This window comes from Drosophila ficusphila, unplaced genomic scaffold (assembly GCF_018152265.1).
Source record: "Drosophila ficusphila isolate 14025-0441.05 unplaced genomic scaffold, ASM1815226v1 contig_607, whole genome shotgun sequence".
NCBI classification, from domain to species: Eukaryota; Metazoa; Arthropoda; class Insecta; order Diptera; family Drosophilidae; genus Drosophila; species Drosophila ficusphila.
In genome coordinates this window covers 2,550,679-2,574,487 of record NW_025064537.1, presented here as the reverse complement: position 1 = coordinate 2,574,487, position 23,809 = coordinate 2,550,679, and the positions used below count along the sequence as shown (strand labels likewise).

General features: G+C 44.7%; 3 protein-coding genes across 4 annotated transcripts; 1 reads left to right on the top strand and 2 right to left on the bottom strand.

The window, feature by feature from the left end:
- The first annotated feature begins 1,112 nt into the window (after positions 1–1,112).
- On the top strand, positions 1,113–12,015 carry LOC108088213 (sodium/hydrogen exchanger 9B2). Of its 2 annotated transcripts, none has more exons than XM_017185918.1 (6): positions 1,113–1,344; positions 7,700–8,008; positions 8,211–8,319; positions 9,496–9,750; positions 10,289–10,461; positions 10,619–12,015. In XM_017185918.1, exons 2-6 carry the CDS (start codon positions 7,712–7,714, stop codon positions 11,897–11,899), a joined length of 2,115 nt encoding a protein of 704 aa, XP_017041407.1. In that variant the 5' UTR covers positions 1,113–1,344; positions 7,700–7,711; the 3' UTR covers positions 11,900–12,015. The 2 variants fall into 2 exon arrangements, with proteins under 2 accessions (XP_017041407.1, XP_017041406.1); XM_017185917.1 differs by lacking the exon at positions 1,113–1,344 and adding an exon at positions 7,522–7,620.
- A 413-nt stretch (positions 12,016–12,428) lies between these two features.
- Positions 12,429–19,415, bottom strand: LOC108088166 (HEAT repeat-containing protein 1 homolog). The gene is made up of 4 exons (XM_017185838.2): positions 18,120–19,415; positions 17,705–17,967; positions 13,936–17,646; positions 12,429–13,676 (listed from the first exon to the last, which is right to left on the bottom strand). Exons 1-4 carry the CDS (start codon positions 19,286–19,288, stop codon positions 12,529–12,531), a joined length of 6,291 nt encoding a protein of 2,096 aa, XP_017041327.1. The 5' UTR covers positions 19,289–19,415; the 3' UTR covers positions 12,429–12,528.
- A 205-nt stretch (positions 19,416–19,620) lies between these two features.
- Positions 19,621–21,170, bottom strand: LOC108088167. The gene has a single exon (XM_017185839.2). The coding sequence runs from the start codon at positions 21,069–21,071 to the stop codon at positions 19,833–19,835; it is 1,239 nt and encodes a 412-aa protein (XP_017041328.1). The 5' UTR covers positions 21,072–21,170; the 3' UTR covers positions 19,621–19,832.
- Between the last annotated feature and the right edge of the window lie 2,639 nt (positions 21,171–23,809).

The window sequence follows — 23,809 nt, the reverse complement described above, 5'->3', positions numbered from 1 at the left end:
TGCAATGGAAATCTTTGAAGAGTTTATGAACATAAACAAGTTTATGGCGCAGATATCAAAAGGAATACTATTCTCTGTCTGGGAAAAAGCTCAGTAAGTATTTTTATCAGTTTCGGATGTATCATGGTTTGTCAGTAAGTATTTAGCAAGGCAAATAATTAAAAATGATCAGTTTGGGTTTCATGCAAATTATAAACAAATATAAAGACAGCTCGTGCCTTTGCTTATTCCAAATGATTAATCTAAGCAAATATTTTGGAAAGTATTTGGGTATTAGCGTGCTATTAGAATTATTGATATGCATGCCGAACACTAAAAAGTTATTTCAATTAGAGCGTCAATTAACAAATATACCTGCTTCCGCGCCGGATTCAATGTGTCTCAATTACCAAATCCCCTCTAAAGTTGATCAATTGATAGGCAAACATAAAGTCGCGACCATATCAATGTGAATTGATTAGCCGGGCCATAAAACCATCAAACGCTTTCGATTTTCGATTGATTGAACGCTTCAAGACTGACTAATTAAAGAAAAACCAAACTTTATCTCGGGTCATCAATCATTATTTATTGCATACTTTTTCGTGTCATATATTGGGCCATATAAATAATGTATTTTCACACCGCCAAGTAGTGTTATGGCATTGCATTCGCCATAGTAAATTCTGAAAGTCCGACCACTGTGATAGATTGAATTTATAGCCAAAGCCGTTCGTCAAGTGGCTTGGGAAGCGACGAGGAAATTATTTTGTTGACCATTTTATGGGTCGTATACCTGGAGGGCCATCGGTTGAAGATATTGCCATGCGGTAGCCGTAGAAATACGGCTGGCTTACACTATTGGCTACCGATCTCCTTGATTTACGCCCTATCCAAGTAGCGGGCTTTGGCCCACCTTCATTTTCAGGTGGGTGGATCGCGCAAGAAGATAAAGAAAAGACTTACAGCGATATAACTTCGGGCTGCTCTTCGGGAATCGGAGAGTGAGTGACTGAGCAAATACACGTAAGAGAGCGGATCCAATTCAATTCTTTCGATTGTGCTGACAAACGTGTGTGTGGCTATAAAACGCTCGCAGGAATTTGCAGCGATTTAGTCGTGTTTTTAAGCAGGTTGCGCATCGTCTTCGTTTGGGAGTACTCGTTTCCATGGATCGCGTTGTGTGAATATGAAAGCAAAAGTTTCCGCAGAACGACTTCTGAGTCCTAATTAATCGACAACTCCCACTCTTCACTCTGCCGAGAAAAGTGAAGAAGCCGAGAACAACGAAAAGTGACAAAGTGCCAAGAGATTTGAGACATCAACGAAAGTTGTCTAATTTCCTGCCCGCCGTGTGAATACAAAGTAGGTTCCCCCGCCGCCGATTCCAGCTTACTGCCACCTTCAAGTTCAGTGGCTGTAATAAAGTAAATACTTTACATAATTCGCATTTCTGGCCGTACGTGTTTTTTCGGGACACCAATTAAATGCAAAGGCAGCCACCGGTGCAAATGCAAATTGCCCCCGCTTATGATTAAAACGCCCGCATTCGAATTTGAGCAGTTATTAATTTGGTTCATATATTATATTTCACTTTTTTTCGGTTTGCTGCGCATTTGCATATTGGCCGAAATTAATGAAATGTGAATGATTTCTTAATGAACTTGAAATGAATGCATAAGAATATTTTATTGCATGAGGAAAATCAATTTGCAGTGCTACCAATTGTATCATAATTTAAAATGTTATTTATCGGGTACCTCAAGCGGGTTAAGCAATTAATGTACGCAGTGAACGGGTTTCAGAACGTATTAATTTGTACGATATTAAGAAACAATGAATTGGAAATAAGAATGAAAAAACTACGCAGCGCGTAGGAAGTACTTCGTGGTATTCTGTTTTATAATAATATATACATACATATATTAAATATATATATATTAAAACGGGAAAAGAAATTGAACAATAAAAAAATGTTTACTTCGTTGAAAATATGTTATTAGGCACTTCTAAATATTTAAATAGATTCGTGTTAATACATGGTATTTTATTTGGATTTATCAAAAATAAAACTATTATTTACCTTTTTTTGTATTACGCTATTCAATGATTGAACACTTTTTAAATCAAAAAGATTTAAATATTTCTCTCTGTGCATTTATTACATTAATATTTGATGTAGATCAAACCACACCGCACGCCAGAAAGTAATTTTTATGGTTTCATATAAATAGCAATTTTATGCGTAAGATCCAACCAAAACATCTCCAAAATACTCGTCATAAGGTTGGTAATTTGTGCGGCTTAGATAGCTGGAGGAAGTTCCACAAAGAGACCTGCGATAAGACGGCTATACTAAATGTAAAGGAACTACATGCATAATTAAAACCGAAACCCAGAGCGAATCTTATCTCATGCCTCGAAAATTGGGCCAATAAACACTTACCACAATTAGCAGTTGTCAACGCAACTAATGACAAAGGCCGAAGCCAGACGAAACGAGTGTAGAACAGAGTGAAGTGGATCCGACTGGGGATTACAGATATTGATAATGTTTTAATAAACAATTCCCGCAATTGAGGGAGATAAACCCCACAGAAAAGCACCTGAGCTCAGCCAAAATCCCAAAGAAAATGAAACCGAAACCGAAACCGAATCCGATCATATAGAAATAACATTCACGGCTGATTGATATTCGAGTGGAGTGGGTTTGTTAATGAAACACTCGTAAGTGGAGTAATCACACATATTTCGCGATCGGATCGCAATCGTGAAGCCAATTTAAAGGGGACCCGATCCAGTCTGCGTATTTAGCATTCGGAATCAATCACAATTCACACTTGGCCACACGGTAGTTGGGGTAGTAGGGCAATACAAGCCAATTAACTCATCCGGCGGAACGATAAGGGGTCCCCGCCCCACCTTCTCCCTTATCGATCCACCGAACAATAGCCGAACAATCGTGGTGCCTTCGATTTTTATGATCGGCTCACTCGAGTGCTCGGTGGATTTTTATTTTCCTTTTTTCACGATTTCATCTTTATGGCTAAATCTTTTTCTATATAGCGCCCTTTCCTATCGGCCGCGTTTGTCAGATAAGCCGCGAACATATTATATTGTACGGATTTTCTACATGCTGCGATCAATCATTGAAAAGTCTTTTATATTTGCAATAAATTAATGCAAATATACAACCAAAGATAACTTTGTGAAAGGTTGGCCCCGAATGGCTCCAATGAAATCCGGGTGCAATAAAAGATGGCATCTAGCACTTGATAACTTCAATCGAGCTCTATTTAAAGAATTCTCTTTAAATTTCCCAACGAATAGTCTTTTATTTAGTGCCTGTTTTCACAGAGAGCCTTTTAATTTAACAGTTGATTGGTACTTCGCAGCAAAAACTTCTTCCTTGACGTCAATTTGAAGTTGTACAGTCAGGAACCATTGAGCAGTAAAAACTCTGTTTTATTGATACTCAATTAAGAGTGCTTCGAACTTTAATCATTTGCCTCATCAAGCAATTTAACCGATATCTTATTGTTTCTCGAAATATTCCTATTATAAAAAACACTTTGTTGTAAATCCATAAAAGTTTTAATATGTGTTGTCAAAAAGATATAACGAAAGTTAAAGAACAGATTTATAATTTCCACACAGCTTGATAGGCTATTGCCGAAGAACATTTTATTAAAAACAAACTTATGTGCTTATATTTGATTAAATAAAAACATTATTATAGCTGATATATGTAAATCTCTTGTATAATTTATTTTTTCAGTAAGCTTAACAACAATTTTGGCAATAATGACAACAAAAAAAATCAAGCAAGCACTTATAACATAAAAATTAAATTTATAAGAATTGTTTAGTTTATCAATCTTGATAGAAAACTTTAACAACAGAGTCCGTAAAAAAAATCTGGCGTGAAAACCAATAATGGCAACACAAAAAATCAAGCAAGCATTTATCAGATAATAATTAAATTTATAAGAATTGTTTTGTTTATAAGAATTGTTTTGTTTATAAGAATTGTTTTGTTTAACAACAGAGCCCTACTACTGGCTAATCGTAACCGGAAAAAGCCCAATGGAGATTAGCCAAGTGTCCAATATCATCACATCTGCTTGACGTCCACATGTGACTCTCCGTGATAACAATCCGTAGGAATAGCCAACAAAATATACCCTCCATTTGAATCTCTAGTGATTCAAGTGAATTGTTCTCAAAAATTACACGCTCCCTGAGCTCAAGTGCTTAGGGGATTAATTGTGTAAGAATGCGAAACTTATTATCTGTACTGATTATCTATTGTTGAGCAGTTTCGTAGACAACGCTCAGTGCGAGCGATCGATTAGATTAATTTAATGGCAATAGAACAACGAACTGGCCAATTAGAAAAGCGAATTCGAAGAACACAAGTGCGTTTCTTGTCTGGTCAAGTTGAAAAGTGAAACACGTCACCGGTAGCTGATACTAAGCCACCTCCAAACTTCTTCAACTTTCGCTGCCCATTGGGAGCCGACGTTATTTCAAAATCGGTGTAAAATGTAAATGATTTCGGCCCTCATTTGGCTGTGACCGTTGTGCAATGGGGCTCGAAGCGCTCAAAGGAAAACCTTTTGGGCCAAAAGCGGCTTGGCAATGCTCGCGCAAAGCAATTCGGGCCCTGACCAGTTATCCGACTGTCCGACTCTCCAACTGGCCAACAACCACTTCAGCCAGCTGACCCAGGCTAACTAACTACATCGAATTTGCTTATGTTTCGGCCAATCCGATCAGGCAAACATGTCACGTAGAATCATTCCCCGTTGTTGTTCATTCGATGGCAATGCAAAACGCTTTTTGGAGTGGGTGCAAGAGGAGGTGGGGTAGCCGGAGAGAGGGGAAGGGAGGGGGAGGGGCAGGGGGCAACCTCCGGCAAGGTCAAAGAGCGGCAAATCTGATGAAAGCGAATCTGAATGCAAAAATAATCTACAAGGGCTTCAAGGGTTACAGGAAACCTTAAACAGCAATCAAAGAGTTTTGTAGGCCGGAAAAATTGTATGCTTTTACTTAAGGTTTTAATGATTTATAACGATTTAGACGTGTGTTGTAAAAAAGAAATATTGTGTAATGTGAAGCTAAGTTGTAACAGAAATAGGATTATAAGCAATGGTAAAAAAAGTGTTTTTAATTAATTTCTTAGCTACCATCCAAAAGAGAAATAAATTTTGCATAAATTATTATTATTCTCCAAAGCCCTGCGCTATAAAAATATTAATTTAATTCAACTAAGAACCATTTTTCTTGTTATTGTTAAGAATTTTCTTCCGCTTTTTTTTACAAAATTATTTGTAAAATAAATTATTTGTGTTTTGATTGTCACGTTTGACTGAAATAGGTATATATTTGTTTTATTAGGATAATTAGGATGTGTACAATTAATAAAGCGATTGTGTATGGCCCATTAAAACTGCAACGCCACTAAAAGTCAATTAAAACCTTAATTCGTGAATTAAAAGCCTAGCCGAGGACTTCCCCGAGTTATTCACCCTACAGATGACCTGTAGATGGGCACAAACCTTAGCCTATTGGCGCACACTTACGGCTATATAGCCAGATATATTTGCTTATATAGCTTAAACCCCAACAGATGACACACGAATGCTAATTAAGTCGCTTTGTTCGCCATTTGTTCGCATGATAGCACGTGACGATGATATGCCGATGATGATGATTATAATAATGATGATGATGTGTCGAAAAGTTTGTCAACTCAACTCGGGTCTGTATGCGACCAGACACGCGTCAATTAGAGCCCCAAGCCCCCAAAAACCGAAATGTATAAGAAAACAGAGTCACTCGAGTTTTCAGACATCGCTTCGGATTAAGATTGAGATTGAGATGGAGACCGAAGACCGAAGACCGAAGACCGGAAAGCCTGCGGCACTCGCTCCTGAGGTGACTGTCCAAGCATAAATATTGTCTAAAACAATTTTTCACAGCAAATTACTCATATCAACAGCAGACTTTTGTTGGATCGGCGGCGCTAATTAGAGGTGAAAATTGAAAACATTGAGCGTGGCTGGCCAATTATGCAGTTGTGATTGCAAATAGACCTTTTCCTTCCCCAACCTTCCTGATATCGGCTGCTGTCCTCCCGCCAATGTCTATATTTAGTGCTCTAATCAGAGCGTGAATAAAGTCAATATGCTGCCCGTTGTTTAACGACAAAGTAATTGCAGTGAATAAGATCATTGCGATTGAATAGCGCGTTATATTATAATATCGAAGTTTCTTCACCCCTTCAAGGTGTTTTCATCACTAGTTCCTAAATCAATTTTTCGCATTTCGGGCAGACTTGTCAACTGCTATTTGCTGCTGGCTTTTGTGTGAGCCATAAATTAGCGGATTGAATAACGCAACTTTGAACAACTCTGCTTCAGGGGGAAAGAAATTTTAGATCAACATTTAGCCAGGCAACCGACATGCCTGTGGCTTTGTTTGATTTCAGCTAACGAACCGCATGACTTGGTGTCACATTTTGTTCTCCTCGCCGCAGAAACAAAAAATAGCAAAAGCAACGGAAAGCCCCGAAAAACAAATAATCACAGAACGTATAAAATAATCAATTCAGCCTCATTATTTCGAGACGTCTCGACGCGCCGCTTGAAAACAAAAAGGGGAGGAAAAGAGACAGAAATTAAGCCGAGCTCACGTGAATTTATTTAGATAAAACGCGTCATAATTGAACGTCAAACAAATGGCTAAAAAACTTCTTGGTCATCAAAGCGAGAACCGACCAGGTTTTTACATATTCATAGGAAGAGATATGTGTACACATCCATATCTCAGTGTATATCATGTGTCCCTTTCGGGCCGGGTGATATAATTAAAGCTAATTGCTGTTAATTTTTATTGAGGTTTTTAGAAGTTTTTACAATATTTATTTAATATTTACGTTACTCTTTAACGATTCGCAAGTTCACATTGGCACTGGGAAAAATGAAGGAATGTTACGGGAGACTTTAATTTATTGTTTAATGGGTGGGCTGCTTTAAAAGGGGCCTTACATTAACTATAAATCATACCTAATTTAGAAATCTTTTTTGTTTTTACCTCAATAAACTTACCTAATTAACTAGATTTTAAGTTCGCCTAGAAAAAATCTGTTTGACAAGCTGGAGGGAACAAAGTGATCTAAACAGTAGTTAAAAGTAAAAAAGTGTTTGTTTGTTTTTCATTATAACTTTAAAGCAATAAAGAGCAGTAATCAATATATATTTAGGTTATATAAAAAAGAACTTGTTTTTTTATGCGAGTAATAAAGCAATGTAGTTCGTTTTTTGCCTAATAAATAAATAGGTTTATTTAGCGGAAAAAGTTATTTTCACCTTTTAAAGCACTACATATGTATATTCCCCTCCCCAAGATTGATAAGCCACTGTTTGGGCTTCCAATTAGCGCCTCGCCATTTCTGTCAGTGTAGCACGGCAGGTGTGTGTGAGGGACTGTGTGTGTGCACCTGCAGCTGGCGGATTGCCACCGCGTGGTAATGAATTTATTTCATTGCTAAACGTCGAACGAGATAGTTGTAAAAACTCGCGTATCGCTGATTAATATTTTTATACTTTCGATTCGCGACGCCGTCAGATGTTTAGTGTAAGCCCAACCGCCATTAATTCGGCCATAAAACCCTCGGACAAGTTAAGATAACTGATCATAAAATTCGTTCCGCCAGAGCCACAAGACGATGACGGCCACGGGAGAGCCAGGAGCTCGCGAGGATTCCTCCGTCGGCGGAGGTCCGACGACCATCACCACCCCCACCAGCGTTATCGCTCCAAGCCCGATCCCAGTGCCCAGCGATGTGCCCATGCCCAATTCGAATGGCAGTGGCAACCACAAGAGCACCATCGTCATCGAAAGTCAGCCGAAGCGGCGGGTCAGCATTATCTCCGATCCGCCGGTGATCGCCGGAACTGGAGGTCTCGGTGCCGGATACGATAATCCCGCCTACGAACAGAACCCGAGGCGTAAAATTTCACAGGTGAGTGTGCTGTCGGAATTCATTAGTCGCTACCGATTGCGATTGTTTCGGCAAATACGTACGTAATAAAACGGATTTTTTGTGCTCCGCTCGTATAATCTCGTAATGAAAATATATATACGGGGCGAACGCTTCGAACTTGTGTTAACGATAACGGTCTGTCGTTCGGGTTAAATAACTCTGATTTTTGTCAACACCGCAGACTTCCACACACTCGCACTCGGATATTGGGCCGGCGCGAAGGAAGAGCATCCTCAAGGAGCCAGTGCCCCATGACAACGATAGTGACCGGGCCTCAACCCACAGCTATGGTAAGTAAAGAAACACTTATCAAAAAGCTTAAATAGGCACTTAGAAATTAAGCTTACATATTGCTTCTTTTTGGGAAAAGGAAAGGGAATGTTTTATATTTCATGGATAATTTCTTGAAATTACTTAACTTAATGAAGATATAGCTGTAGAATATTGGCACCCGTAAACTTTTATTTACCTTTGTTGAAAATATTTCTTATTCAGTCTGCGGCGTAAATGCTCAGTTTTTAGGTGTGCAATTGTGTATTTCAGCAACAGACACGTTTAATAAACTCAATCACAGGCGCCACAAAAACCAATAAATTCTTTTTAAAACGTGCAAAAATGTCTTTTTAAACTTAAACGAAAGGCTTAAAGAATAAAAGTCGCACACTTTTAATTTCTTTTTGAGCTGTTACTAAATTTACGATATTTTCGTTTTTACTTTGATAAATTCAATAAAAATGTATAAAGTAACGAAACTTTTAAAGTGCCAGCGAACTAATAAGTAAACATTATAAAAAGTTTGGGACTCCCATCAAAAGCGAAATAAACTGATTGTGAGTGGCGCATAAAAGAGGAATTTTATGTTCAAGTGCTTACATGTGAATAAAAAAATATGAAGCATACTTAATAATGGGAAAACCGTTGGCTTTAAATTACGTTGAAATTTAACATTCGAGTGCCAATTAATTATCTTGTGGTAAATAAAAAATCTGTAATATGCGCATGTAGCATTTAATTTATAAATTGGGCTCAATTACACGTTTGATTCACTGAGATTTTAACACGTATTAGGCGTAATAATAATGTTTTGGGTTAAATATGGTAGGAAGTTTCCTATTAGGAGACCAATGTCACGGTCTCGTTGAGTTTGCGGCTTGATTTAGTCAGTTGAAAAATGCAAATATCTCAAGTTCAACCGACTGTTTGATTAGGGGCTGTGCCTCTGCGTCTATTTCCATTTCCAATTTACATTATCAATTAGCGAGGCGGGGGGAGTTGGCTCTCTACCGAATCCCAATATTATTGCGTAGGTCTTGCCTCTGACGTACTCCCCTTCGACTTGATGGTTATCACCTAATTAGAGATCCATGATGACTGACGAGATAATTTTCCGCTGGTCTGTTAGACTGCGTACTCACCAAAGCAGTTCGATTCATTCATAAGTGGATTGTAACCATTTCGTATTGCAGAAAACTATCGACAGAATGCGCTGGACGTGCTCAACGCGAAGTACAATGGCCACCAGATGGGAAACACTTCCGGTGGCGACAGCAATGGCGGAGCCAACTACGTGGAGGAGTCCTGGATGTACACCTTCTGCCTCAAGTGCCGCGGCGAGGAGCCCTCCTCGTCCTGGGAGCCGCCCTTCTGGCAGAAGATCTTCCCCTACCCGCTCTGTCCCACCTTCAGGACGGTGTCCCGCCTGATTTCAATTATTCTAATTGGTAAGTTCACAGTGGGATTGGTGTAAGGTTCGATTCATTTGGTTAAGTTTCCTTTTTTGATAAAAATATTATCCTAAAAGTAATCTCTTTAATCTCAGAAACTTTGGTTCGTTATTCAAACTAAGATTACAAGCAAATTAATGAGAAGTTTGTAAATCATTCAAGTGGCGACATAAAATTTTATTGAGCCATTGGGTTTTTTAATACAAAATAACTATAATCGGTCCGATAATCTACTTCAGTGATAGAAAATACCCACTCAAACATACTTAGCTTCCGGGACTGTTGACTTCTTAGAAAAGGAAAATAAGTAACCAAATAACTAAGTCAAGTACCCAAATGTGTTTTTACAAAACTGATGGGGATTTCCCTATAAAATAATTATAAACAGTCTGATAATCTAATTCAAGAATTAAATACCCAATCTTTCGTTACTGACGATTTGTTAGAATAAAATGCTTCATATTTGATTGGTTAGACTATTGTTTGTATGTATGGCTATAATTTATAAATGCAAAACCTTTTAATTGATTTACAGGTGTCCTTATCTGGGTCACGGCCTTTGTGATCATCGGCGACTCAGCTGCCCCTGGAGGACAGCTCTTCGGCCTGGTCGTCCTCACTGTGGCCGCAAACTTTGGTGGCTACCTGATATCGCTGACCACCTTGCCGCGTCTAATTGGAATGCTCTTGGTGGGCATTCTCTTCCAGGTGAGCACAAAATACATTTGTAAATAATAACATATAATAAAACCCTTTTAAAGTTATCAAATAATCTCAGCAAATTTAAAATTTTGAAATTTAATTTGTATATCTTTGTATCTAAACGTGAACTAATAACTCCTTTTCTGGATTTCTCTTTTTCCAGAACGTTGGCTGGGCGAATATCGATGGGGACTTCTCGAAGGTGACGGCGCACCTGCGCAAGTTCGCGCTGACCATAATCCTGACTCGAGCTGGCCTCGAAATGGAGCCGGAGGCCTTCAAGAAGGTGTACAAGACGATCCTGAAGCTGGGCATCATCCCGTGGTGCGTGGAGGCGGTGGTGATGGCCGTGATGTCGCACTTCCTGCTGGACCTGCCCTGGATCTGGGCCTTCCTGCTGGGCTCGATCATCGCGGCGGTGTCTCCGGCTGTGGTGGTGCCCTGCCTTTTCCGGCTGCGGACCAAGGGCTACGGCGTGGCCAAGGGCATTCCCACGCTGGTGGTGGCCGTGGCTGGAGTGGACGACGCCCTGTCGGTGGCCATTTTCGGCATCATCAGCACGGTGATGTTCTCCGACAAGGGGCTGGCCTACCAGATCGCCCAGGCTCCGGTTTGCATCCTGGGCGGACTGGGATTCGGCGTCATCTGGGGTTCGCTGGCCCGCATCTTTCCGGAGAAGGGTGACGCGTACGTGGTGCCGCTGCGGACGCTGCTGCTCTTCACCGGCGGCCTGATGGCCATCTACGGCAGCGAGGAGCTGGGCTTCGAGGGCGCCGGACCCCTGGCCGTCGTCTTCTCGGCCTTCGTGTCGAACCTGTTCTGGTGCAAGGACGGCTGGGACGTGGAGGACAACCCGGTGTCCACCGCCTTCGAGATCTTCTGGATGATCTTCGAGCCGATCCTGTTCGGCCTGACCGGGGCCACCGTCAAGATTCGCGAGCTGGACTCGCACACGGTGTCCATTGGAGCGGCCTGCATCTTCACGGGCGCCATCCTGCGCATCTTCACCACGGCGGGCATTGCCTTCGGGGATCGGCTGAACACCAAGGAGAAGTTCTTCGTCGGCCTGTCGTGGATGGCCAAGGCCACGGTGCAGGCGGCCCTCGGTCCAGTGGCCCTGAAGCACCTCGGTGACGACTCCACGGACGAGGAGCGCAACTGGGCGAACATCGTGCAGACGATCTGCGTGTTCAGCATCGTCCTGACCGCTCCGCTCGGAGCGATCCTGATCTCGGTGACGGGCACCAAGCTCCTGACCAAGACCAAACAGCCGCAGGATCTCAGCGGCTGGCGACGCAGCCACCGGCCGTCCATCCGCGACATCAGCATCATCGACGAGGAGGAGGAGCGCGAGGATCCCGAGATCCCCGAGGACAAGGAGACGCACGACAACACGCTCACCAACGCCCACATCCCCACCATCTCCTACACCTACAACACATAGTTCTCCTCGCCCTCCTTTTGCTCGACTTGTGTCAAGAATAATGTTGATTGTTTTCCTATTGTACACTAGTTTAAGCGGACCCTGCATTCCGAAATAAATAATTAAGATAAGCACAACCACTTTTCCTATTACTTAATTCTAATAATAAAATCATTGAAAGTACAGCATGCTTTCAAAGAAGATATGAATATAAAAACCAAACGGAAATTAGGAACATTTTGCGCCCAAGTCGATGGGGAGAAGCTTGGCAAATAAATAACTTATAGTAAGAAAACCGGATGGTTATTGTTCATTCGCCTCAAGTACAGTTAATTATTTACACTCTTTACTTTTTTTCAGATTTAATACAACATAAAACCTATCATATTCTAGATAAGAAATTATAAGCCCGCAGGATAAAACAAAAAGAATAACATCACCGACTCCAGTTAAGGTTTGAAGTTAAGCCGAAGGAGACGTACTGATGAATTGACAATGCTTTTATAAATGTGTTCAATAACATAAATATTGTTTTAAAAAACGCCAAGAGTAAAATACATTTTTTTATTATTTGAAGCAATAACATATTTATGCCCGTTCGATTGTATATTACATTTGCAGAGAATAACAGTTGGACAATGGATTCCACATTATAGATACTTTTGCACTGGCTCGCCCAGAATGGTCTCCAACTCCTGCACCGCACTGCGAGTGTTCTTCTCCACCCGCTGGTGTTCGTCCTCCAGCAGCTCGGCGATGAAGGGAACCGTTTCCGGCAACAAGGGGGCGTAACTCTCGCCCAGCTTGCGAGCTATGGCCACGCAGCTGTTGAAGGCCAGAATGCGCACCTCAGGTGTCGGCGTGCGGGTCTTGAGGAGCACTTGGCTGTTGAGCTGCTTCCACATCACATCGTTGGTGGCCACCGCCAGCTGGGCGATGGTATTGCTGAGCACCTGGTGCAGTGGCTCACTACCCAGGACCAGGTCGTTCTCCAACTGGTTAACCAGCGGCGGCATCAGCGCGTTGAAGCGATGCTCGTTGACGAAGTCCTCGCTGCAGTACAAGAACACATGATGCAGAGTGTTTAGGATGGCGGTCAGCAGCTCCACATCATCTTCCGGATCGCCGGCCTCGAACTTTGGACTGAGGGTATTGTGCTCCGCCAGCAAGCGAGAGGCATCTTCGACAAACTCGCTGGCAAACAGCACAAACAGCGACTTGAGGGCCTCGGCGATTCGGTTGGTCAGCAGGAAGTAGGTGAGCCGCGTTTCCCTGGAACTGTTCTCCAACGCCCACTTGTGCACCCGAGCGTACATGGGCCGGAAGCTCGTCTCGGACAGTTTTAGGATCCATGTCACAAAGGTCTCGGCGATAGCGGACTCCACATCCGACACGAGTTGCCTCTGCAAGCCACGACCACGCACCTGCAGCCGGAAGTCCAGCGCCTGCAGGAACAACTCACTGAGGGGATCCTGCACCGCCTGCAATTGAGCCGCTGCATTGTGCCGGATGCTCTGCAGCAGCAGCTGCTGCATCAGATGGCCCAACTCATCGTAGGCTTGTTGCTCCAGCAGGCTGGAGAAGGTCTTTGAGCAGCTGGGAACGAGGATGCGCACCTCCACGCCCTGGGCCACCGCAGCCCACACCTCAGCGAGCCGCTGCTTTAGCGCCTGTGCACGTTTGTCCTGCAACAGCAGCGGACTGTCCAGTTGCACCGAGAGCCGTGACAAGCCTGCGAGGATGTCTACCAAGTAGGGTCCCAGGAAAAGCGGCAAGGCCTTGAAGAGTTTGTGCAGAGCTAAAAAAGAAAAATAAAAAAAGTTAGTTGGATAAAGAGACAATCTTATCTGATAGGGAACAATTTTAAGTTTAATAAAAATATAGTTTTAATGGGAAAGCAAAGTTACAAAATGATTAACTATTCATTTAGGTTTTCATTCTTGGAAGCAAGGATTGGTAATATTTTTGATATGATATTTTTTTATGATTCTTCATATAATTGAAATCTGAATTTAACGGCGAAAGATTTTATCAATATATTAATTAATAAGACTTACCAGTGACCAGGGTGGAGCAGAGGTAGTCCGGTCCCTGTTTAAGCGTGGCCATCTGGTGAACCTGCTCCTTGAGAAGCTCCGTAAGTTGGGGCGCGAATTTGGGCAGCTGGGCCAAAGCGTGGGCCTTGAGACTCGCACAGATCTCGACGAGGGTCAGCACCACGTTGCCTACCACTGCCTTGGGCACGTTGGCTCGCTTCTTAGTGATCTTGGTCAGGATGGCCAACAAGGAGCGGCATTCCTCGATAAACTCCCGACCGTGGCGGAGGGCCAAGAGCTGGAGAGCGTGCAGAGCGGTTTGTTGCAGCTTCGCCTGCTGTGCACTGCTGCCGCCTGACTCCAGGATTCCATTGATAATGTCCTGTAACGGCGCGAAAAGAACTGCAAAGTGCTTCGCCGCGCAGTCCTCAAAGTAGTCGTTTGTGGGGTTCAACTTAGTCACCAACAACTCCAACACCTTGATGCGCACATACACAAGGTCGTGCTGCAGTAGCTCGGTGATCACGGTGAGGAAGTGTTCCGGGGCCAGCAGCCCGATGGCGTTGTCCAGAACATCGTGGGCATGGTTACCCAGTACCCGCCAGTACTTCTCGAGCGAGGGCGTTTCGGAAGCTGCTTCCAAGGCTTCATTCACAATGCCCACGTACGCGAGCGTCTTGAGGATAAGATCCTGATAGTACGGCAATAGCTCTGTGGGATCGGGCCGCTTCATCTTCGCCTGCCACTCGTTGCAGCTGCTGATTCCAGACAGGAAGTCCATGATGAGGTACCTGTAGTGGCGCAGCTGCTTGAACGTTCGGGTTCCTACATCGAAGAGCTGCTGTTCCGTGGAGAAAGCCGGGCTGCTGGTTTTCCCCGAAGGTCCGCTCTTGTTTATCGGCAACTTGGCCTGGTACTCCAACAGACGGATGCAGGTCTGCAAGCCGACCGTCGGGTCCTCGAACATCAGCGTTAGCTCGCGAGCGAAGTCCAGTCGCGATTTGTCTGAGGAAACCTTCGGAGAGCTTTGCTCCAGAAGCACCTGCGATTCGAACACTATGCACAGGAACTGCCAGAGATGCTCCTTGGGCTCCAGCACGCGGAACAGAGTAGCGTAGAGGGGCAACCTCCGATGCACCGGCACATCCGCACAGATATCGGCAAACACCTTGAGCACGGGAATAACCAGCGCCCTGTGTCCCGTCTTCAGCAGCAGGATGGGTATGATCGACTCCACCACATTGTGGATGATGTGCAGGCTGAAGGCGTCGTCGTGGCGCGCCACCGTGGATCCCACGAAGGTGAAGATCTCGACGATCTTGTGCAGCACCTGCTGCGGATACATGCCGGCGCAGTGGGTCAGGAAGAGCAGGGCGTGTTGCTGGGTCTGCGGGTTGCGCGTGTTCCGCAGGCACTGAACCACCAGCTCGATGCGGAAGCAGGACTCGGGCAGGACATTGACCAACTGCACGCCGGCAGCCTGGGCCGTCTGACAGCAGTGCAGCAAGCTCGAGAGGATCAGCTGCTTGGGATACTCGACGGCGCTGTGGTCCTCCAACGTTAAGCAGGCCGCCAGGAGTTCGAACAGCGGTGGAATCAGCAACTCCGCTTCGACCAGCTGCTTCTTGTGCTCCAGCAGCTCGAGGAGAGTCATTCCCCGCTTCCAGTTAAGGTTGGTTAGGTCCAGTTGGGTGGTCACCACGCTGCGTCGCTTGGGGGCAGGCTGCTGCGGCACCTTGCTGTTGGCCATGTCCGACAGTATTGCCACGAGGGGTCTGCACTCCAGTCGGCAGCGCTTCAGCAACCTATGGCTGGCCAGGAAGATGCTATCGTTGTCCGAGTAAGTGGACGCCTCCACTATCAACTTGATCAAAGCCACCTTGTGCTTGGGCTGCATTTGCTCAAAGGTCTCAGGAGTGAGGCTGTTCAGGAGGACGCAGGGCAACGGCTGAAGCTTCTGCTCCAGCTGCACATAAGCGTCATGGTGGGCGAAACTCTCCTCGAACAGCTGCCAGGCCAAATCCTTGCGAAGAAGAACGTTCAGCCCCACTCGTCCCTCGAATTTCTCGATCACCGACTTGTAGATTTCGCTGTGCGGCCACGGCAGCTGTTTCAAGTGCTGGATGCCCTCGTCGGCGGCGATCTTCTTAAGAGACTCGAGACCCAGGGGTATTAAATCGTTCAAGAAGCTCTCATCGTTGACGTGCTTAAGGGCCGCCAACAAAGCTGCGGTGCAAATGGGCGGCTGCTCGGGATCGGAGGCCAATGACAAAACAGATCTTCTCAGCTTGGACAGCACCAGTTTCTCCTTGGCAGTGGCCTTTTCCGGCTCCAGAATGGTGTACAGGATCAGAGCATATTGCTCGTGGTCCATTCCCAGCTCGCTCTTGCGCTGCAGCAGTGATCGCACGAATTGCTCCACATGGGACACCAGTTTGCGGCTGCTCATCAATTGCAGAGTGTTGATGGCCTGCACTCGCAGAGTTTGAAGGGGCGATCCGCAGGCATTGGCCACTCGCAGCACATGAACCAGGCTGCAGTTTAGTTGCGATTTCGGGTTCGACAGCACTGCCTCTAGCAACAGGAAGCCCTGCAACCGAAACACGGCGTAATCCGAGTCCCGAGGCCACAATTCCGGCAATCGTTCAAAGACATAGAAGTTGGACAGCAGTTCAAGCCGTGCTTGAGGCTCGGGCAGCATTATTTGCAGACTTTGCTGCAGGGCTCGCGTCCACTCGTTTCGCTCGGGATGGTCAGTCTTCTCCGAGAAGACTTGGGCGCATATTATCTCCAGTAGGCGCAGACAAAGACGAAGTTCATCTGTCAATTGATTCCACGGTGTCGTGTCCAAGGATGTCCATTTGGTGTTCTTTACCAAAGTCAAAAGGAAATCCACATACAATTGGAGAGGGACGAAGTTTTGCGAATCACGTTGACCCTTGGCCACCCGGAAATGGATGCGTCGACCGTATAGCACGATTTTCTCCAACATGTGCAGGCATTCCTGCGCTTGCAGTTCCCTCTTGGCGTAGGCGGTCAAAAGAAGCAGAAGATGGGTCAGCTGGGAGGCCTCCTGTATGTAAGCTTCCCCGCCGTGATCCTCCACACTTTGTAGCAGCGCCCGTTCTTGACTGTCGAGCTCTTGACTGCTGCTCGCAATTACATCCAAAAAGTGCTGACGATGCTCGTTGGCTTTGAAATCGCTAAACTCACTGCTCACTTTCAGTTCTGCCAGGAACGGCACTTTACCAGCAAAGTCACTGCTCAACAGAATTGTAAGAGCCTTGTGCTCGTGCTCTGCCAGACTTTCGCCAGGGAAGAGCAATGGCATCAGCGCCAGCAACACCAGATTATGGTCATAGTAACCACTAACCAGGGCCGAGGTCAAGTGGGTGACGGCCAACGGAACCACGGGCTGCCATTCCGGGTCCTTTTCGGATTGTGCTCTGTGAAGCAAACGGCATAGGGTTTTGGCTAGGGGCAGAGCACCCAACATCTCGGCCAGCTCCTCAGTCGGCACCGACAAAACGGCCGCCACAATAGCTCCACTGTCATCATTGATCCTGTCGGGCAAACACTCGTGCAGAAGTTTTACGCTTCGCTCCCGCTTCTTGGACACCTGGAGGTTTTTGAGCAGCTGCTGAACAGCATTTAGTCGCCAGTCTGCACTGTAATGATAGAGTTTCTCGTACGCGTGCTTTGCCTTTTCATCCAAGGTATTGAGACGAAAACCTACAACGATGTGAGAACTTAATAATTGGGTTCTGGTGGAACTATATAAATCACTTACCAAGAGCCAACTTTAGAGCCTTTTTACGATTACTTGTGGTGGATTTGGTCCTTAATGCCTCCTTGACGCTTAGGTCGAAGGCTTCCGGATAACGTCTTTCTAGTTTTTCGAGGTAACCAGAGTACCAGGTCTGAAAGCTGGTCTTCTCTTGGTCTGCCTCATCATCAGAATCAATTACGATGGTATCGTCTTCATCGTTTATACCTGTATCCATAGGCTCAGGTGCATCGATTTCCGTGTCCACAAAAGTATCCAAAAAACAACTTAAATAAAGGTAAAAGAATACGACATTAAAAAAAAAATGTAATAACCACATAAACAAGATTAAAGTAGGTTTAGAATAGTTAAGTAAAATAAATCTAATAAATCTATTTGCTTAAACCAATAAAAATGGAGGGTAATTATAATAACTCACTTGATTATTTGCTGGGCAGTCGGCGTTGCTAATGGTACATCCGAAAGCAGATTGTCCAAGAACTGTTTGCACGAGTTCGAGGCGGCGTTCTCCTCCCTAATGGCGACAACGGCGCCCGTCATGAGTGGCATGCAGATGGACTCGATGGCGATGTTGCCCTTGACCAGAGAGGCCAGCGTTGAAATAAGCCACTTCTGCCCCACCAGATTGAGGACAGTCTCTGGCTTAAATTGCGGCACTGCGGCCTGCTGCTTGCCGTAGATACAGATGAGCAGGAGCAGGGACTCACTGTGGAGCCTTTCGAACGGACAGTTGGCAACACGTTCTAGCAAAGCGTTGCACACCTTGCTTTTTAGCTTGGTGCGGGAGACCAGCTGGGCAACGATTACATAGGCGGCGGCCATGAAGTCGATGGTGTCTGACACCAGACCCTTGAGCAGCGACTCAAGGATGGTGGTAATGTGCCAATCCTGCAGGGGCTTTGCCGTTTGCAGGGCGCCCACAACGACGGTGGCGTAGAAGTTGATCTGCGCCTGCAATTGATGGGCCCGTGGACCTAATTCCTTGACGGCCTTCTGGGTGCTCTTGCAGACGAAGCCGAGAAAGGCGGGGTTGCTGGCGGCCCTGTTAATGATCGCCGTCTTGGCCAGTGGGACGCCAGGTCGCTGCAGTCGGCGTAGCCAGTACCAGTCGCCATCGGGGGACCGCAGTCGCATGGTCTGCACTATCTGGACGAAGATCTTGGTCTCGTGGTAGGGCAGGATAAGAGCCATCACCTCGCTGCGATTATACTCGTGCACTTGGAATCGACGTAGGAGCCACTCGAAGGCCATGTGGGCGGGGCGTAACAGGAGGTAGGGCGACAGCAGGCGCAGGAACTTGGCAATGGCCGCGTCCAGAAGCTTGTTTACCTCCGGCAGCTCCACGGATCGCTCCAGCGTCAGTGTGGCCTCGTCGAACAGCGTAAGTTGAAACTCCTTAAAGGCCGGATTAAACTCTGTTAGCTCCTGCAATCCCACCAGCCCGATGTTGTAGATGGAGCGCCGGTCTTTTTTGGCCGCCTCCTTCGGGTCGAAAAGCACGGAGGCGCGACTTCGGGCGTCCGCCAGCGTGATCGACGACTGCGGCGCCGACAATTTCTGCAGCTGCTGGGCTAACGCGGTACTCATTTTGGATGCCTTTTTCCTCTCTGTTTAAGAAATTTAACGGTTCGAACGAAAAATAATAAAAACGTGCGGCAACCGCACTCCACACGTGTTTGCTTCAGTGTGACCAAGTCCCGCAGAAGTAAAAACAAAACAAATCCGAAATGATTGGGGTGACCCATCTATGTACGAATAAGCGGATTCTTAAACCGCAAACAAACGTAAATTTTTGTGATATAGTGTAAAATTTAAATTTGAAACGGTTTTTCCGTGTATTGTCTTAGAAAATGATTTGCAAGACTCAAGTTGATAAACACTGAACAGTTTCACCCCAAATAAATGTAATACAATTCTGATTTAAAGCTCTAATTATAAAATGTTTATTATTCGTTGCTTATGTAAAAATACTAATCTCACAGAGGTACAGTTTTTCGGCAAACCTTACAGTGAACGATTTAAAAACAACTATGAGAATGTGATTGGTGGAACTTAACGCAGAGAACATAATACGGAATTGATGCGATTTGAACAAGTCGAATACTAACGTAAATAAAAGGCTATGCTAAAGCTAAAAGCACAGTCGCTTGAGCGAGTTCTTCCTCCTGATCTTGGGGTCCCGATTCTGACCACGATGGGGCGGCGTTTGCCGCTCCCGAGGCATCATTAGTTTAGAGGGCGTGTCCAGCTCGGTGACAAGGCAACGTTCACCGGGATGCGACTTGCTGAGGCAGTTTACGCAAAAGCGGAACTGGCAGATGACACTGGTGCACTCGGCAAAGTTGTAGTCGGGTGCTTGCGTTGGGGTCTTGATCTCGTCGAGGTCGAGCGATAAAAAGCGCTTCAGAGGCGGCCCGCCTGCTCCACTGAGGAATGTACTGTTGTTGCGTCCGATGGGCAGCGTCTGGGACAGCGGATTGTCGACGCTCTTGATTGCCTCGCTGACGAAGACTCGGCTGCCCCGTCCGCATCGCGGGCACTTGACGCGCTGCGTCTGCTCGCGCAGAACTCGGCCGGCATCCACGTCCATCAGGTGAAAGCTCGAGTTTCCCGAGTCCATCAGCGAGGCGGCACTGTTGGCCAGGCTGCTGTGGTTCGAGGTCTGCAATGGCACTGATTTGTTTGCCTTCGGCACATGGTTGCGCCGCTTGGGAACATGAGAATTCTCTTTGGTGAGGCTCAGCTTGAGCCGGTGGTTCTGCAGGCGCTCCAAGTTCCGCTGGCTACGGTAGACGGCCTGCTTCCAGGCCAGCGACACTTTCGTCATCACGTCTAGCGTGGGGGCGCTCACATGACGCAGTATGCACTCCAGAGCTTCCGTCTGGGCCAGTTTGGCCACGATGTCCAACCGCTCCACCCCGCCGTAGAAGCGGTTCTTGCCCTGAGGTTGCTCTAACGGGAAAAGCAGCTTCTTCGACTTCTTGGGGCTGCTATGCGGCGGCTGGAAGTGCTTCTTGCGCCGCTTGGGTAGACTTTGTGCGTCAAGAAGGCGCGGCGTCATCGAGAAGGACTCCTCCTGCACGGTGCTCTGCCTTTGTGGATGGGTTCTCGGATGAGGCTTGCCCCAGTCCAAAAATTCCTGATCTTCATGGCCACTGGGCGTGGATAGGCCTCGAATCGACAGCGAGCTGGTGTTCGATGCATTGCGACAGTTCTCGCCCTCCGCATCCTCCAACAAAAATGGCGTCCCCGCGGTGGAATTCAGCGGTGCCCGGAAGGACGTGTAGCCGGACTCGTTCATCTCCGACTCGGAGGATCCACGGCTGGGGCTCCTGCTGCGAAGTGCCGCACGTCGGTTGTACGCACTCATCTCGTCCGTTTTTATTGTTTTCGAATTGTTATGCTTTTCGCATCTGTAGCTTGTTTTTATGCTAGGTTTAGTGATACCAGATGGTGAAGTAACTTTCCCCAAGCGCTTTGGACAATAATCACAGGAAAATAAGTTGGCACTTCTGCCATAACTTTATTTTTCACCTTCGAACATTGGTTGGAAACTCGACTCAATCTGTGTTATTAACAGGAATGTTAAGACGTCTTTACGTTTCTGTAAATAACATTTGTGGTTACAGCACTGCTAGATGGACTAACTCGCTATTTCTAAAGATCACGTTGCTATGAAACTGCTGTTAAGAGAGCAATTGAAAGCTGGTTCCTATGAAATTTATGCAATAAATGTGAGTTTAAAATGGTTGACTACTGGATTCCATATTATAAAAAACATAATTATTCTGGATCAGAATTAGTAGATCTAATTAAAAAGAGAAATCCAAATAGTGCCTCCACAGTGCAAGCATATTTTGAAATTGTGTCAAGCTCGTTATGCCCACAAATGCAAGGCAGATTGAAAAATTTGCCTGTTTTTTTTTTTTAAACTTTAGCACAGTTGGTAGAATAAATTAAACCCTTTTCCACTGGTGCCCAAAATAACGACATTGAAAAGACATAAATGGCTGATAACAATGACCACATTATTAGATTTCCCCTTAATTTCTCAATTGTTTTCTTCAGTGCATTGGAACTTTTTTATTTTCTTATAACTTTGGCAGAAGCTAGATTTAATTTTTTTGGTTTGTGGGTTAAATGCAAACTTGAGGATATTATAAGTTCAGTCAAAAGTTTTCAACGCATTAAAGGAGGCATTTAAGAAAAAAAAAAAAAATTTATAAAAATGGGACATCTATATCATATAGCTGCCATAGAAAAGATCGAAAAATCTATATAGAATTAATGGGATTACAATTCGAACAGCGTTGTTATTCATCAGACAAGCATGATTTTTGAAATATGTATAGCTTTCTAACAAATCTTGAATTTCAAATTAAATTTCGTAAAAATCGGACGACTATATCATACAGCTGTTATATGAACAATCCTCAAAAATACAGAAACTTAATAGAAAAATAGAGTTGTGATATTCATATTTTCTTTAATTTGTTGTGTTCCTTTATTTTTTAGCTAATCAGTAATTTACAAGGTACTCAAAATAAACAATGCACAACGCAAAATCCGTTTATTGTAAATCTATTGGCAAAACCTCACTTTTTTTCTTAAATTAATGGCTTATAAAAATTTTTGTGTTTGAGTATTATTTTAAACTGATATTTCAAGCAGTCAAAAAATGTTCACATACTTACAAAAAAATGATGTTAGTCTTTTAACAAAAAAATTGTTTTCCCAAATATGTTTTACAATATACTCTATTCGTTAATTTCAGGTTGGCCCAATCAGAAAAAGGCAGTCTAGATAATCTGGCCTGGGTCATCATCAGTGTCATCAAATTAACAAAAATCCCTTAATAATTTATCATTTGCTCCCCCCGACTCGTCCTTAGGTTTCCGTTTTCCCTCATTTTTCTTGTGTCCTTTCGGCCACCGACAAATTTGCCGGCTCAAGTTTTTTGTGCAAATCATGACGGGGCATAGATTTCGGATTTATGTGAAAGTCTTCTGCCGTGGATAGTTTCGTCAGCTGTCCATATTGTCTGCTGACAGGAGCCCCAAACCCAAGGCCCACGACCCACCACCGCTTGCCACCCCATTCCCATTTCCATTGCCAGACCCACTACCCTTGGAAATACCCGACGACTTCATCTTCATCCACTTGCTGCGGGAAATGAGAGGTCGAGAGTCTGCTGTGGTTGCCGGGGGAAAATCAATGAATGATATTTCCTTTATGAGGCTCAATTATTTGCTGCGGGGATTTGCTATTCTTCCCCGGATTCTGTCATCTGGTTCGTGCCTCATTGTCCTTCTAAATGCTTTGGCAAAATATTTTGGGTATTTGCGCTGTCTTTTGTCAGCCAGCAGCTCCTGCGTTAATAATTTATGAATACTTGCTCATTTATTGTTTTGCATTATTTATGGTTTTATTATTTGTCTATTTGGACGCACAAGGGGCACACAGAGGCAGCGAAGGGGCGTGGCGACGGGCAAAGATTTTGTTTTGATTTTAATTAAATCGACAGACGCACATCGGCTTAATTTAAAGTCATTTGACTGTCCTAATCTCTCTTCCACTTTCCGCTTCGTGGGCGTGGGTTTGGTAGCATATTAATTGTCGCTGTGGCTTTGGGATTAATTTGCGGTTCATTGGTTCAGCCCCTGAAGTCGGTGGTTCTTCCTCGGTCTGCCTTGAGATGGAGGGATGTTAACTAATGACTTTGTCATTGTAGACCAAACGAGTAACACTATGGGACTTTATAATAATCTAGTCATATTTGGAGGTGTTATTCCTCTCGGGACTTATTGTGCCTTTGGGATTGGATTTATATTAGAAAAACAAATATTAATAAATTAAACTATATGAAGTGTGGGAACCATACCATACAACATTTTTTAAAAACCAACCAGCTGATCAAAAATGTTTAACAAATTATTATGTATTAAAAATGTATTTTTTTCATTTCAATTCCAATCTTTAAGTATCTGCATATTTATAAATCAATTATTTGATTGTATGCAAATAACAGAGTTTTATCAGAACATGGAGTTAAACAATTTACAGGTCCTGATAAAAATTTTGGTAGCCCCAAGTAATTTGAAACTAAAC